Source organism: Brachyhypopomus gauderio, chromosome 15, assembly GCF_052324685.1.
Source record: "Brachyhypopomus gauderio isolate BG-103 chromosome 15, BGAUD_0.2, whole genome shotgun sequence".
Taxonomy (NCBI): Eukaryota; Metazoa; Chordata; class Actinopteri; order Gymnotiformes; family Hypopomidae; genus Brachyhypopomus; species Brachyhypopomus gauderio.
Window position 1 is genome coordinate 15,122,977 of NC_135225.1, and position 15,089 is coordinate 15,138,065.

The following is a 15,089-nucleotide window of genomic DNA, read 5'->3' on the forward strand; positions in this document are numbered from 1 at the left end:
CATTATATTTTTGCATGATTCAAGGAGTCATGTTAACCCTCAAAGAATCATATTAACCCTCAAAGAATCATGTTAACCCTCAGAGTCATATTAACCCTCAAAGAATCATGTTAACCCTCAAAGAGTCATATGAACCCTCAAAGGATCATATTAACCCTCAAAGGATCATATTAACCCTCAAAGAATGATGTTAACCCTCAAAGAGTCATATGAACCCTCAAAGAGTCATATGAACCCTCAAAGGATCATATTAACCCTCAAAGGATCATATTAACCCTCAAAGAATCATGTTAACACTCAAAGAATCATGTTAACCCTCAAAGAGTCATATGAACCCTCAAAGAATCATATTAACCCTCAAAGGATCATATTAACCCTCAAAGAATGATGTTAACCCTCATAGGATCATATTAACCCTCAAAGAATCATGTTAACCCTCAAAGAATCATGTTAACCCTGGGTGTTTGCATGTCTCTGGGTGTTTGCATGGCACTTTGTGCTGCTCCCAATTCAGAGGACAGGCTGCCGTGATCCCCTCCCTGGCCAGTAGAGCTCATCCAACAGTCATGCACAGACCCACGGAGGGGTGAACACTCTCACATGCTCAGACCCACGGAGGGGTGAACACTCACACACACTCAGACCCACGGAGGGGTGAACACTCTCACATGCTCAGACCCACGGAGGGGTGAACACTCACACACACTCAGACCCACGGAGGGTGAACACTCACACACACACACAGACCCACGGAGGGGTGAACACTCTCACATGCTCAGACCCACAGAGGGGTGAGCACTCACACACACACAGACCCACGGAGGGTGAACACTCTCTCATGGCTCCCCGCTACGCTCCCAGTCTGTGGTCGCGGCTGCCACCTGTAGCTCTGCTGCTGGAGGTCATCTTCATTGTGCTTTTTGCTTTTTTTGTGGAAATAGAGGAGCTCAAAGATAAAAAGAATCAAGAGTTTCTTTACTTCTATGCAAGTGAGTATTTGTATGTATGTAAGTAAGAATGTATATATTAGTATGTATGTAAGTTTTTAATGTGTATGTTTAGTTTGTGACACAGCTTCTGTTTTAGAGCATGTTTGGAGAAAGTAACCACCCTTACACTTCAGTAATAATATCTTGGATGAGCAAATTAGTTTAAGCTAATATACTTCTGGTATGAATATATTATGTATGCCCTGTTTCAGTCAATTGTGAATCAATTAAAAACACAAATGTGCACTTGTCCTGCAAAGGCAAACTGATCTTCAGGAAGTCTGATATTTATAGTGGATCATTTAGAGTGTACTGCAGTGTCCATCTTGTTCAGTCTGTGCGCTGTGTAAGGGAGTGACCCTCACTGTTGGGGTGGAGGCACCATGCTCTGCTGGTTTGGGGTGATAAGAGGGCCTCCACCCTAACCCTAACCCCTCCACCCTTTAACCGTGTTTGCAAACATTCGTGCACTAATGTAGAATAATTTGCCCTAATTGCCAAGTTGCTACTCCGTCAGCAGTGCTGGTTTTCCAGCAGAAATCAGGTGAGCGGATCTGGGGTGAGTTTTCCCAAAACGTTCTTAGCGCTAAGTACTTCGTAACCTTGTACTTACATACGAGGTTACGAAGTACTTAGCGGTAAGAACATTTTGGGAAAACTCACCCCTGTTCAGCAGGTGAGTGGATCAGGTGATAGGATCAGGTGAAAGGATCAGGTGACAGGATCTGTTCAATAGGTGAAAGGATCTGTTCAGCAGATGAGTTAGTCAGGTGAGTGGATCGGAGGATCAGTTAATCAAATAAGCTGTTATTAAACTTATTTTTGGGGAACGGATTATTATAATAGTACTTATCTAATGAAAGATGGACATCCTTAATAGGCTGCATTATCCATAGCCTTACAGTCACTAAACTAAAGGCTCCTAAAAATTGCACTTGCCTTCCCTCATTTACAGGCCAATGTCTGATTACTGTGGACACCAAAACACAACTTGCCCTCTCATGAAACAGAAACAAGTGCTGCATTGTTTACTTATTCACTTAACACCGTAAACAGTGCTGGAGTTCAGCTGAACGCACCAGTACATTTGGGAGACACGCAGTGGCCTTTGTTAGACTGGACTGTCTACTGTTAGACTGGACTGTCTACCATCTACTGATTTCTGAGTATGCACACGTACCTCGGCTGCCTTTCTTCCCTCTCAGTCTTTCAGGATGTCCATGTGATGGTGTTCCTGGGCTTTGGCTTTGTGTCTGCGTTCCTGGTGCGCTATGGCTTCAGCGGCGTGGGCTTCGGTTTGCTGGTGGCTGCCATGGTAGTGCAGTGGGCCACCTTCATCAACGCCTTTCTACCATCTTTCTACTTCAGTCATTTCAACTGGCCAGTCCACATCAATCTCAACAGGTAAGGACATGCTTGTGTGGATATCAGTTTCTATAAGACCCTAGGGTGCAGTTCTGGCTCATTTTCCCACAAAACCGGCACCAGAACTGGCACCAGAACTGGACCTGCAATGGACACAGAGGGGTTTCATCATCCACACTTGGACATCCCCTATAGATTAAGTTCTTCAGAGAACACTGGTTACCATGACTACACACACACTATAGCACAGCGCCCACAGGACACTTTCAGACATGTGTCATCATGACTCAGAACACCTCTCCATCACTTTCACAATCTAGTGGTAATTTGTCACCAAGGAGACAAACTAAGGATTCGCTCCTGAATTTGCAAGACAGCACCAGCACTCTGGGAGGGGAATATCAGAACACATTTTATAATGTGTCAGTGTGGACTCTGTTGCTATAATTACACCTCCAGTAAAGCACAGGAGAGATACTTCTGCCTCTGACTTTTAGAAGATTCAGCACATTATAGTCACATAAAATGATTCACTACAGAACCTAAACAATTCCTTCAACTTAAATGATTCCTTCAACTCAAACGATTCCTTCATCTCAAACGATTCCTTATTCTTCCTTCATCAGCTTGGCTGAGGCGGAGCTGTGTGCTGCCTCAGCCCTTGTTGCCATGGGAGCGGTCCATGGCAAGACGAACCCTACTCAGCTTCTTCTGTTTGGGCTCCTGGAGGTCACAGGATTTGTGGTGACCCAGAAGCTCATGGACACACTCTTCAAGGTGAGCAGTGTGCACACACTGCGCCATATCCATGGTCACAGCATCGTTTCCATGGTCACAGCACATTTGACTCAGGTATTGTCCATCGGCATTATTCAGTTGTTTTCTGGAAAGGAAACACCTGAAATCAGAAGGTTAACCGCGTACATCCTGAACAAACTCATTTCCATCTCTATTCTGAATAGTTACATTCTTAGAGACCTAAACGGTACAAACATATACAGTCACACATGATAAAACAGGTATTGTATTGCTGAAATGTAGATGTTTCTTGAAGCACTCACTGTTTGGTGTGAAGCTGACCACCCTGTTTTACCAGAGCGGGAGGATCTACGCCACCATGCAGATGTATGTGTTCGGCGCTCTGTTTGGAGTGATGACGTCCTGGGTGCTCTATCGCAGTGATGCTGAGCCCAGGCATGAGAAAGAAAAGTTTGACAGCAAAACTGGCCTGTTTGCTATGTTAGGTATGGTAGCAGCATGCCTAATCCAGCTCAAAAAGACCTGCTATTGGCTTAGAACATCACGCTTCTGCTTTGTTGTTGTCATCATTTTGACTTTTTTTGCCTGATTATAAGGAAAGAGTAATACTGTTATGAAGAGAAGTACTGATATAAATAGTAATACTGTTTTAGAGAGTAGTACTGCTATAAAGAGTAATACTGCTATAGAGTACTACTGTTTTAAATAGTAGTACTGTTATAAAGAGTAATACTGTTATAAATAGTAGTACTGTTTTAAAGAATAGTACTGTTTTAAAGAGCATTTCCTCTGCCTTGTGAAAGGGAAAAGGTGTATAAGCTTTATGTCACTTAGTGCAGATCTGCCCCTCCCCCCAGGTCTGTTGTTTCTGTGGATGTTTTGGCCCAGTATGAACTTCATGCAAGTAAAGGACATCAGGGTAGTGTACAGCACATATCTGGCCCAGGCTGTGAGTGCAGTGACCGCCATGGCCGTCTCCGTGCTGTCAAGTCCTAAAGGGAAAATCAACCTGGTCAGTCTGCCAAGCTTTTCTTATTACGTCTTAGACAGGCTAAGATAGTCTTAAGATTAACATAAATAAATATTAATTCAAGACTACTTTAAGACCGATTTTCTTGAAGATGCTAGTGCACCCCAATATGCTGAGATGATACCTTATCTATAGGAATCATTTTACTGTGAACTATGCATGTCTATGTGTGACCCAATAAACTTGTAGGAAACTCTAGTTTCCCAAATCTCCTCCCAGATACTAAAAGCAACAAAGCTGCTGTCACTAACATCCCATCACATTCAGTTTAGTAAGTCAACGTCAGCTCTTTACTATGCAGATCAGACAATGTTTTCAAAATTGTACTAAAATAGTCATAAATGTTAAAAGTTTTGACATAGTTGGTTAACCCTGGCTGTGTCAGACGTCTGAGGGCTCTCGCCCTCCTCCTACTCTCACCCTCCTCCTACTCTCACCCTCCTCCTCTCTCACTCCTCCTACTCTCACCCTCCTCCTACTCTCTCACTCCTCCTACTCTCTCACTCCTCCTACTCTCACCCTCCTCCTACTCTCTCACTCCTCCTACTCTCTCACTCCTCCTACTCTCACCCTCCTCCTACTCTCTCACTCCTCCTACTCTCTCACTTCTCCTACTCTCTCACTCCTCCTACTCTCACCCTCCTCCTCTCTCACTTCTCCTACTCTCACCCTCCTCCTACTCTCTCACTCCTCCTACTCTCTCACTTCTCCTACTCTCTCACTCCTCCTACTCACGCTCCTCCTACTCTCACCCTCCTCCTACACGCTCACTCCTCCTACTCACGCTCCTCCTACTCTCACCCTCCTCCTACACGCTCACTCCTCCTACTCTCACCCTCCTCCTACTCTCACTCCTCCTGCACTCTTACTCCTCCTACTCTCTTACTCCTCCTGCTCTCTCACTCCTCCTACTCTCATTCCTCCTACTCTCACACTCCTCCTACTCTCTCGCTTTTCCTACTCTCACTCCTCCTACTCTCTCACTCCTCCTACTCTCACACTCCTTCTACTCTCTCACTCCTCCTACTCTCTCACTCCTCCTACTGTCTCACTACTGCTACTCTCACTCTCCTCCTACTCTGTCACTCCCACCAGGTGCATGTACAGGGTGCCTCCCTGGCAGGAGGGGTTGCTATTGGAGCAGCTAGAACAGTCCATGATCCATGGGTTGCCATGGTGATTGGCATGTGCGCTGGCCTTTTGTCCGCACTGGGATATCGATATATGAAGGTTAGTGCAGGTCACATGATCAATCAGTCCCTCCAAAGCAAGCAGATCTGTCAGCCTTATTTGGTTAGGGGACAGATCTCATCTTTGTTTGTACCTTGTTGACATGTTGGTATAAAGATGTTTGCCACACTACACTTTATTGTACATTTTACATATGGTAAATAGGTACAAGTTTGAGAATGCCATTAGGACACTTTTCCTGGGGTAATGATCTCAATATGCCTTTGTGTATTTATGTCATTAATAATCAACTCTCTGTTTCCCAGGATCACATGCTGTTTGCATTTGAGTGTCATGACACCTGTAGTGTCCTGAGTGTTTATGCCATACCAGGAATTCTGGGAACTTTTGGCCATCTCATTCTACAGCTGACCAGCACTGACGATCTTACAATGTAAAATCAAATTCCATATTACATAGCAAATTTAGAATGGAATTTTACATTCTGAATAGCAATGATATGTATGTAAAAAGTCTAATATATATATTGAATGTTTCTGTTGTGTCTTCTCCAGAGCCATCAGGTTTGCAGTACATTTCATCTGTGTTGTATTTATCTCCATCAGTATGAGCCTGGTCACAGGCTCCATCACAGGTGTGTCACTATGGTAACTCAATTTAATTAAGAAGGGAAGCCAGGTTTAGACCCCCTACCTGCTGTGGGAGTGTTTATAAAGGCCTTGTTACTCATGTGCTATGTACTTACACATCTGTAGTGGAGATGTCATTTAACAGGTGTGTAAAGCCCAGAATAAGTGATCACCATTTGTTTAAAATTCCCTCATTTCAGAAAACAGCCCTTATCATCAAGCCATTAGCTATAAATCACTTTTGCAGTCATATCATTTAGCAATGCATGTTTACTGAAGTTTGTAAGATTTGTTTGATTTAATAACCTACATGCTTAATTCGTGTACCAAATTTAAATATCCTTCTAGCGCCTTATCTAGAGGTCCCGTAGACTACAATAATCTACAGTTTCCTTTATTCTGTACATTTAAAGGATTCCTCCTAAAACTAAAATTTTGGAAACCTCAGCAAGACAGGAAGTGCTTTGATGATCAGGCATTCTGGGAGGTGAGCAGATTTAAAATCTCACTAACTAAAAATTCACAGAATCACTAAAGTTCCGCTACAACTCTCCCTGTATAGAAGAACTGTTCTACTCTCATTCTTGAAAAAAATTTCAGTTTGGTGGAAATCAAAGGAAGGTTTCCACTAATGTAATGAATCCATTAATGTAATTCGTTTGTAACTAACTTGCTGTTGTCTTGATTGTTCTTGGATGTGTTTTCTACAGTTCCCACACTTAGCAGTGCACAAGTGAGACAGGAATGCACTCGCTACACCAAACCCGACAGCAGGACGGATCAGGACTGTCTAATCAAAACCCGACAGCAGGACGGATCAGGACTGCCTAATGGAAACCCGACAGCAGGACGGATCAGGACTGCCTAATGGAAACCTGACAGCAGGATGGATCAGGACTGCTTAATCCGAAACCTGATTGAATTAGTTAAATGTTACCAAAGTATACAAACAGTGTACATGTATGCGCGCACACACACACACACACACACACACACACACACACACACACACACACAGGACCTTCTGTTCAAGGCTGCCAGTGTACACACAGAGGTCCTTGTTCTGACTGCACAGAAAGCCTTCCAATGCATTTCGGCTTACACGAGAGAACGGCTCATGCAGTGTCAGTGTTGTTATAATCGTCACTCTTGGTCATCGTCTAAATTATCCACTACAGGTATAAACATGCAAGTGTGTAAGCCACTGAATTTATTAGGCATCAATAAAATTATAGTAGTACAACGTGTCTTTTTGGACGTCTAGTAAATAGAACACAAAGTGATCATTAGTTCAATAAAAACACATCACAGGCTGAGCAAACAGACAGCAAACTCCCACCAGCCTTTATTCCCCCCACCACAGCCATTAAACATCTTTACTGTGTGTCCAAAGTATAGAGGAAACTGTGTTTCTAAATCACAAACACCACTGTGCTGTAAAGGCTGCTTGTCCCGCACACGTCAGCTCCGTCTGACCAAACTAACAGGGACACTGTGCTTTCTCTTTCCTGTCATCTCTTCTGTAACGTAGCCACATAGAGTGCAAACGAAGATAAACGCTACACAACCTGATCAAATCAAGAATACAAAATAAACAAATTATAAAGAATACAGTTACAAAGACGAACAACCTCCAGTGCTGTTCAACAAACCTAAGAGTTTGTATATTTGTGTTTTCTACAAAGGGAAGGGGGGGCGGGGGGGGGTCTTGAGCAGGAAGAGAACTGGGTCAAAGCCAGAAGGAGCGAGACATAGAGACTTTCTCAGACGAGACATGGTGGAGATGTTTTGACAGTACACATCCCTTGTGTGTAATGTCTGACATGGACAGAGGGGTGAAAACAACAGAGCCGTTCTGAGCAGCACTAGCCTTTAATCACCCGGGACGTTGGTTCTGGTTGAGGATTTGGTTAGGCCCACCTTCATTTCCAATTACACTTCCAAATTAAGATCCTACAAGAACATCTCAGAACATTCTCAACATATCAGTTCCCTCTTATAAAGCCACTGCGGAGAGTGCTGGATGCCCTCACGACCCAGTGAACTGCGTGTGGAGAATCCCAGTGACATCAGTGAATGAAGCTCCACCCTGTGTGTGGAACCCAGGCCTCATCTGAGCGAGTACTTCACAGCAAGTGCTACCAGAGTCCCAGGAGTAGAAGGTGTTGCAGTCGCGCAGACGGGAGTGTGGATGAACTCGAGACACCGAGGAGGTTTCTGCATCACCAAAACGGAGCTGTCTTGGTCATCGTGGCAGTGCGTGGGAACCACCAACTCCTCCTTGTCCTTCGGTGGCCATCATATCCATCAACCAGGTGAGCAAAAGGTCATGTTTCATGTTTCAAAAGTGGTCAAACATCTACACCATGTTATAAAATAAGATGGGCGAGTCTTGTGGGGAGTGGTCAGTTATGTCATGTTTCAAACAATGATGGGTAAGTCCTGTGGGGATAGTCAAACAGTCACGTCACTTTCAGAAGATGATGTGAGGGTCTTAGGGATGTGGTCAAAGAGTTAGATCATGTTTCAAAAGAAGGTAGGCGGGTCCTGGGGGCATGGTCAAACAGAGACTTTGTCTGCTCACACACGGCCACAGAGCACCAGTCATTACAGGAAAGAGGGACAGTGTTTAAAAAGCAGGGAAGAAAGAGAACAAAAAGACAGATGAAAGAGGAGACAGACAAATGCTTGGTTTATAATGGTGTGACCTCCTCACTGCCAAAGGTCTTCTGTACGTCCAAACTTAAACACCAGACCCCTGGAAGTTAAAAACAAGCATAAAGGCACAAAAAGCTTCAGAAAAACTGTAGGAAATATATAAAACATACACAAAATAAAGTTAGTGTTTTTAATGCAAATATTATACAATTTTCCCTATAAAGTAAACTACTAATTGAACAGGAATCTGAATACAGATATACTAAATAATATCTGTAATAAATGCTAAATAATAATAAATGCTCTTAGATGCCTGACAACACACCCAAAGAAGATGAAGGCGTTCTGGAAGAACACTGCGATCCCAGGGTACACGGCTGGCTTTGCTGTCGTCCACAACAGCAAAACAGCAGGAAAGGATCCCCGGTGGAATACAGCGAAGGCAAGAAGGAATAACGTCAGAGAATCGGTTCAGAGACAGTGGCCACTGTGCTCATACGCTAATGTTTTGGCAACATCAAAAGATCAACAGATAACGTAGGAGTGAAGTTAATGAAGGAGAAACTTACCAGGCACCACGAAGCCTCCAAACAGGATCCACATGGACGCAATGAGAGAGCCGAAGGCCAGCATGAACCCGATGAAGAGCCACACTCGGGCACCTGATACAGCAGCACACACAACACACATTCTGGACTTAATGTGTAGCAGACAAGCAACTGTGGCACAGTCCTCATCCGTCACAGTTACTTTAGTTTGTGTAATGTAGAGCTATGCTGAAAGAACTGCAATACACATGCACATGCTCAGTCCTCAACAGAGGGCCAGCGTCACTCTCCACGCCCACCCCCCACCCCACTCTCCACGCACACCTGTCATGTTCATACACACACATACCTGTCTGACCCATGCAGCCTTCACTGTAGCTGTCTCCCCTCACCTGCCCATTTGACACTGCGTTGATCCTGTATCAGACACAAACACGTGACATTTCATGGTCATTCAGGCCATCTGCACCAGTCCTCCAGGTACTGACTGCACTGGACTAGATAATAGCTGAAGATTCCCAGGACAGCTGAGGCACTAATAAACGGGCTGTTCCTGTGATCAATCTAGCCATGTCACAACGGAGCACAAACGCGCCACCATATTTCAGATGAATGACTGGTGAAAACAGGACATTCACTCACATCAGAAATGCGATGGTGGCGATGACTCCACAGGTGTGGTAGGCATGGTGAAAATCCTCTTCTTTAGGATACATTATTGCTGCATCAATTATGATCCACCAACCTGTGAAAAACTACACACAAGTGAATACGGTCATGTTGATCAGTCACAGGAGCATATAAACACACAGGAAGCAGGAAGTGCAACGTGGTGAAGCTGATATACCAGTACGCCCGCTGCCACTGAGGCGATGGTGTTTCTCTTCTCTGCCCAGTCAACACTGCACTCGCAGTCGCCACATCTGATGCCGTCCAGGAAACCTGACATCGTCCTGAACACAAGGGGAAACTGACGTTTATTTACAGTACAAAAACAGACACGTTACTCCATTCGCATTTCTTCTACACAATCTATTCGAATAACTAGTGCTTAAAGAAATATAACCTTAATAACACGAATGAGACGGTGGTGTGAAAATGTTCCCGGAAGAAGGTGAACAATACTGGATAATACACATGAGGACAGTGCGCCACACATGACCCAGAACAACCAGAACATGGATCTACGACCACTCGTATGATTCATGTTAGGCAGTAAGACAACTCAATTATCTAATCAGTAAAACATCCAATATCCAGCGAACTAGCTGAACTAGCGAACTTGTTTAGATCAGATTACAAGTCATTGCCGCTGCACTAACGGCTCACAGTCAAACAGCCTTTACACAAACGGAGACAAACAGCTTTCCACACAGGTGTTGATGTTTACTGCCCGCTGCGAGGAGCAGTTGGTGGGGCAGTTGGTGAGGTTTGTGCACCTCTCCCTGGGTTAGCACGTTAGCAGCCAGCTAGTGGCTATATGTGTTGTTTAGCCAAAATCGCCCCATCAAACACTGATTAACAGCTGAAAGGAAAACGCCCGGTTCGCCTGTACGTGTCGAGTCACTTGAACAGCACGTGTGTGCACACGGTTCAGGTGTGAATCTGCACATTTTTCCTCACCTTACGATAATTCTGTCGTCCGTAGAGCCCAACAAACAATCCTTTCGCTTCGTTCGGAAGCTCAGTAACGCGCATGCGCGCAGCACGTCCTCCGGTCTTCGACTCCAGGCGACTCTCCGACTGTACGTCGTCCACAAAGACACCCGTTTTAGCAACATGGGGAAGGTCACTTCCTGGAAACATTTAAAGACTCGCTGTTTACTGATGTGCATAGTTTACAACTGCAGCATACTGTAATACCAGATAAACAGGAGACAACAGTGATTGGGGCAGTATGGTCACGCAAGCAAGATCGTATGGAGACATAACAGAATCAGGACAACACATTCAGGGTCAGAATTATGACATTCACCTACAGCAGGAGACACATGGAGACATTTGATGATTGTTATGTTAACGTCAGCTGTGAAGGACTCTGGTAACCATGCAGCTGAGAACATGGAGAAACATTGCCCTTTCTTAAATCAACTATAGATCTACTTTTTCTATGGAGCCGATCGACCTCCCTTTGAAGCCCCCCCCCCCCTCCTGTGGTGCTGCCATTAAAGTGTTGAGAATGAAAATGCATTTTAGTGCGGCCTCCATGTGGCAACACAGTTGCTACTCTCAGTACTTTCATACTCAACTGTCTCCTGTCCGTTAACCTTCCCTACATTTACTTTGTCATTACCAGAAAATGCAGTAGCTGATTTTTCCGTTGTTGATCATTACTACAATAAACATTTTATTTGATTATAAACTATAGACCATGCATAACTTAATTTAACAATATACCCCCCCCAACTCATTCATACAGCACAGCTCTGATCACATCTGGTTTTATTCTGATTTATCAATACAATAATATACATGACACTGAATGTATAGAACAAAGGTAACTAAGAGTGGTCTAGAGCAAGGATTACTTTCACATTCTGTATAAGTAGAGACAGAATAAAAAGATATTTCACAGGCCAAAGAAGTAGCCTTTAGAAGTCATACAAATTAGATCTTTATTAGTAATAAAAATTAGATTTTTATTAGATGAAAAACTATATTGACTATGCATAGCTTCATTTAACAATACACCCCCCCCCCAACTCCTTCATACAGTATGTGAGCTCTGATCACATCTGGTTTTATTCTTATTTATCAATACAATTTTAGATACATTACACTGAATGTATAGAACAAAGAATTGTAACTAAAACAGTGGTCTAGAGCAAGGATGTACTTTCACATTCTGTATAAGTGGAGACGGAATCAAAAGATATTAAAAGGCCCAGAGAAGAAGCCTTAAGAAGGTCCCACGCTTGGTGAGTGGTGGAAAAGGTCCTGCTGGCCAACAGTGTCTAGACGACTCCAAGCAGTTGCAGAGCGATGTATATAGACAGAATGATGACCCCAAAAAGGCCGATGTACCCATAAGCTCCATTCATCCTCTTTGCGGGTTCTGAAAAGACAGAGCAATGAGGGTGCAGGTCACTGAACATGGACTATTGTTTCTCTGTATGAACTACATTTCCCCATTGTTCATACAGAGAAGCTAGACAAGTGCTTTCTGTTTTACAATATTCTAACTAGCTAACCCCAACCCTGTATCTTGAAGCACTTCTATTAATGTCCAACTGTGAAGCCAGATGTCTCATGTAAATTAGGTATTTAAATCAATCTAGTCACAGTGATTTCCAGTGTGATGCATACAGAACGATAATGCATTAGATTCAGTTTAACTAATTATACTGTAGCACAGGGGTGCCCATTACGTCGATCGCGAAGGAAGTGAGGGTAGATCGCATGACATTAAAAAGTAGGAGATGAATAACAGGCTATCATCCATCTGCACTGATGGTTGTCTTTTGATTGACACACAGGGTACCCAATCTGACATTTGAACTTCTGACAACCTATGCATGCATGTTAAACCATGCTAACTTGTTACATTGCTGCGTAGCTAGCCTCCAATTTATTTGAACTAAATACAACAAAGGGTATAAAAATGAGTGCCGTAGCTGGTCTGAGTAAGAAACCTAAAAGCTACCACTTCCATACAGAATGGGAGGAGGATTTTTTCCCACTGTGCAGTGGTGGATGCAGCCGGCAGTTTTTGGACGGGCCAAAGTGTAATTGGGGTGGGCAAGCACGAACGAAAGTTTTGTTCGGGGTGGGCGGGGTGTATGGTCATTAAATGACTCGTGCACTAGGCGCCATCCTGCAGCAATTAAAGTTTATTTTCTTAAATTTTCACACGGAAAACTGTATTCTGAGCTTGTGATTAGGTGGGCCCAGCTGCCAATCAGGGTGGGCCTGGCCCACCCAGGCCCGCCCGTAGATCCACCCCTGCCACTGTGTCATATTCTAAGTGCGTTTGCCTCATCATATAAATATAAACAAATCAAATACTTTATTTATCCTAAAAGGAAAAAAAGGAAAAGGAAAGAAAGAATACACAATATTAAATAGCAATAATAATAACTTAATTTTTTTTTTGCATTTTTATGTATAGGTACATAAAACTGCATTTTTTGCATTTTTATGTATAGGTAGATCATTTTGACTTGGTCATCTTATAAGTAGCTCGCAAGCTGAAAAGGTGTGGGTACCCCTGCTGTAGCGATATGAGTATGACAAAAATAAGTGATGAAAGCCAGGACCCAAAAAGTTAGGTCTGAGTGTGGTGTGTGAACATTCCTTTCAGAACTTTACGAATGACTTGAGTGCTGAAGTCTGACTAACCAGACGTTAGCGGGAATGACACTCATCTGCAGCAGTGACACACACAGTTAGGTAGAAGACTTACTGCCAGTGTAGTAGCCCCAGGCGTAGGAGAACCTGCTGGTCACCCAGATAACTCCCAGAACAGAGGTCACAGTCTGAAGAGGATATGACAAGGACATAATATGTTAACATGTTCATGCTGGCTGGAGGTACCTGTTATACCTGAACAAAGTAAAACACTAGCCTTAAACCAGTTAAGATCAACTATTTCAAAACGTGTACCATGCACCTTTTGGGTGTGGCTTGAACTGTGAAACAACTCTTATCTTCCACAGTGATAAAACGTTTTAAAAAAAAAAGGTAAAGATTCATTAAGTATGCGTGATATTCGATTGATACTTTAAAAAGACGTCCACTGGGTTACTCACAGGATACACGAGAGATGCAAGAGTCTGGAAGAGCAGCCACTGTGGGTAAACCTCCAGGGTGTTCTGGTGGGCTCTCTGGATGCAGTTGAACACCTCTTCCTTATCACTGTACATGGTAGGGTACTAAAGCACGAGTAAGACAAAGAGAGCTAATCACGGTACAAGAACCAATTAAATATTTCTGGCTAAATAGTTCAAAACTAAATATGTCTTGGAAAATCTGTTAATTAGTTAATTAACACAACTAACGTTAGGATAACTTGCAGACAGAGCCCTAACCAGCTATGCATCTAACCAGCTAGCCAAGACACAGCGCCTGGAAAAGAAACCGACGTTTAGACGTTAGAGTTCGTCGACAGTGAACTAAAATACTCTATAACTATATATAACGTGAAATATATTTATAAATACATTTGTGAAACTGGTTCCCGCGACCAAATCCTAGTTAGCGTAAGGTCGATAACACGAAAAGCAAACGCTAGCGTTAGCCCACCTTCACGCCGTATTTCTTCCTGGCCGCTCCGACTTTGAGCGCCAGGTAGCACAACATCACCCAGCTGTACAGGTAGGTCAGGATCACGTAGCCGTAGTTGGCGGGCAGAATCTCTAGAATATCCATGGCTGAATACAGTTGAGCGAACTAATCTAGAAGCTACTGCAGCGTGTTTTACATGCACTTGCCTACCGACTACTGCACACTCGTCGCTTTAACTATGTACAAGGGTTACAGACCTAACGGCGCTGTAGACAGCAACGCAGTCTCGCGATAGAATACGAGTGCACGTCTGGAGTGCAAACCTGCTTGTGCAGTGTACCGCTGTCCAGCTCACTCCAGTCTGAACGGTGAAGAGGAAGAACATGTTTTTCATTACACAAAGCAAAATACATTCCTAGTGGCCAGGAATGTACATTATGATAAGAACAATAAAGCTTAGTTCACTACCTAGCTGAAAATCCGTTTAATATATTGACGAACACCTATAAAATGCTTTATTGAAATGTATAAATCATGTCTCCATCAACCGTTGTGACTATATAGTGTAGGTAAAACAGCTTACCAGCAAGTTCATGTAGTCTGCAGTCACAAAATTCGGTGTAACACCGGAATCTTATTCAGAAATTATTTCCAGAGCTCTAAATGCTCCTATATATGGAAGCCCATTTCCTTGAAA

The 15,089-nt window shown here is 43.5% G+C and overlaps 3 protein-coding genes across 5 annotated transcripts; 1 reads left to right on the forward strand and 2 right to left on the reverse strand.

The window, feature by feature from the left end:
* Nucleotides 1-542: 542 nt before the first annotated feature.
* Nucleotides 543-7,206, forward strand: rhd (Rh blood group, D antigen). Of its 3 annotated transcripts, none has more exons than XM_076974610.1 (10): nt 543-989; nt 2,195-2,393; nt 2,981-3,131; nt 3,430-3,598; nt 3,971-4,125; nt 5,239-5,373; nt 5,640-5,767; nt 5,889-5,968; nt 6,377-6,450; nt 6,674-7,206. In XM_076974610.1, the coding sequence occupies exons 1-10, from the start codon at nt 839-841 to the stop codon at nt 6,698-6,700; spliced, it is 1,269 nt and encodes a 422-aa protein (XP_076830725.1). In that variant the 5' UTR covers nt 543-838; the 3' UTR covers nt 6,701-7,206. The 3 variants fall into 3 exon arrangements, with proteins under 3 accessions (XP_076830725.1, XP_076830726.1, XP_076830727.1); XM_076974611.1 differs by having other exon boundaries at nt 548-989; nt 3,451-3,598; XM_076974612.1 differs by lacking the exon at nt 543-989 and adding an exon at nt 1,033-1,759.
* On the reverse strand, nt 7,151-10,951 carry tmem50a (transmembrane protein 50A). The gene is made up of 7 exons (XM_076974613.1): nt 10,793-10,951; nt 10,017-10,122; nt 9,812-9,924; nt 9,519-9,586; nt 9,191-9,283; nt 8,947-9,007; nt 7,151-8,721 (listed from the first exon to the last, which is right to left on the reverse strand). Exons 1-7 carry the CDS (start codon nt 10,948-10,950, stop codon nt 8,676-8,678), a joined length of 645 nt encoding a protein of 214 aa, XP_076830728.1. The 5' UTR covers nt 10,951; the 3' UTR covers nt 7,151-8,675.
* A 643-nt stretch (nt 10,952-11,594) lies between these two features.
* mgst3b (microsomal glutathione S-transferase 3b) lies at nt 11,595-14,710 on the reverse strand. Its single transcript, XM_076974614.1, has 4 exons — nt 14,411-14,710; nt 13,918-14,040; nt 13,572-13,644; nt 11,595-12,224 (listed from the first exon to the last, which is right to left on the reverse strand). The coding sequence occupies exons 1-4, from the start codon at nt 14,534-14,536 to the stop codon at nt 12,124-12,126; spliced, it is 423 nt and encodes a 140-aa protein (XP_076830729.1). The 5' UTR covers nt 14,537-14,710; the 3' UTR covers nt 11,595-12,123.
* Nucleotides 14,711-15,089: the final 379 nt, after the last annotated feature.

Bases quoted from the DNA above. Each gene is read 5' to 3' on its own strand.
- rhd (XM_076974610.1), top strand. From the start codon at position 839: ATGGCTCCCCGCTACGCTCCCAGTCTGTGGTCGCGGCTGCCACCTGTA. The intron at 2,394-2,980 runs GTAAGGACATGC...TTCCTTCATCAG, and splicing joins GTCCACATCAATCTCAACAG to CTTGGCTGAGGCGGAGCTGT. The intron at 5,969-6,376 runs GTGTGTCACTAT...GTACATTTAAAG, and splicing joins GGTCACAGGCTCCATCACAG to GATTCCTCCTAAAACTAAAA.
- tmem50a (XM_076974613.1), bottom strand. From the start codon at position 10,950: ATGTTGCTAAAACGGGTGTCTTTGTGGACGACGTACAGTCGGAGAGTC. The intron at 10,123-10,792 runs GTGAGGAAAAAT...CCTTGTGTTCAG, and splicing joins GACGACAGAATTATCGTAAG to GACGATGTCAGGTTTCCTGG. The intron at 9,008-9,190 runs GTAAGTTTCTCC...TGTGGACGACAG, and splicing joins TGGAGGCTTCGTGGTGCCTG to CAAAGCCAGCCGTGTACCCT.
- mgst3b (XM_076974614.1), bottom strand. From the start codon at position 14,536: ATGGATATTCTAGAGATTCTGCCCGCCAACTACGGCTACGTGATCCTG. The intron at 14,041-14,410 runs GTGGGCTAACGC...CTCGTGCTTTAG, and splicing joins GGAAGAAATACGGCGTGAAG to TACCCTACCATGTACAGTGA. The intron at 13,645-13,917 runs GTGAGTAACCCA...TATCCTCTTCAG, and splicing joins TTGCATCTCTCGTGTATCCT to ACTGTGACCTCTGTTCTGGG.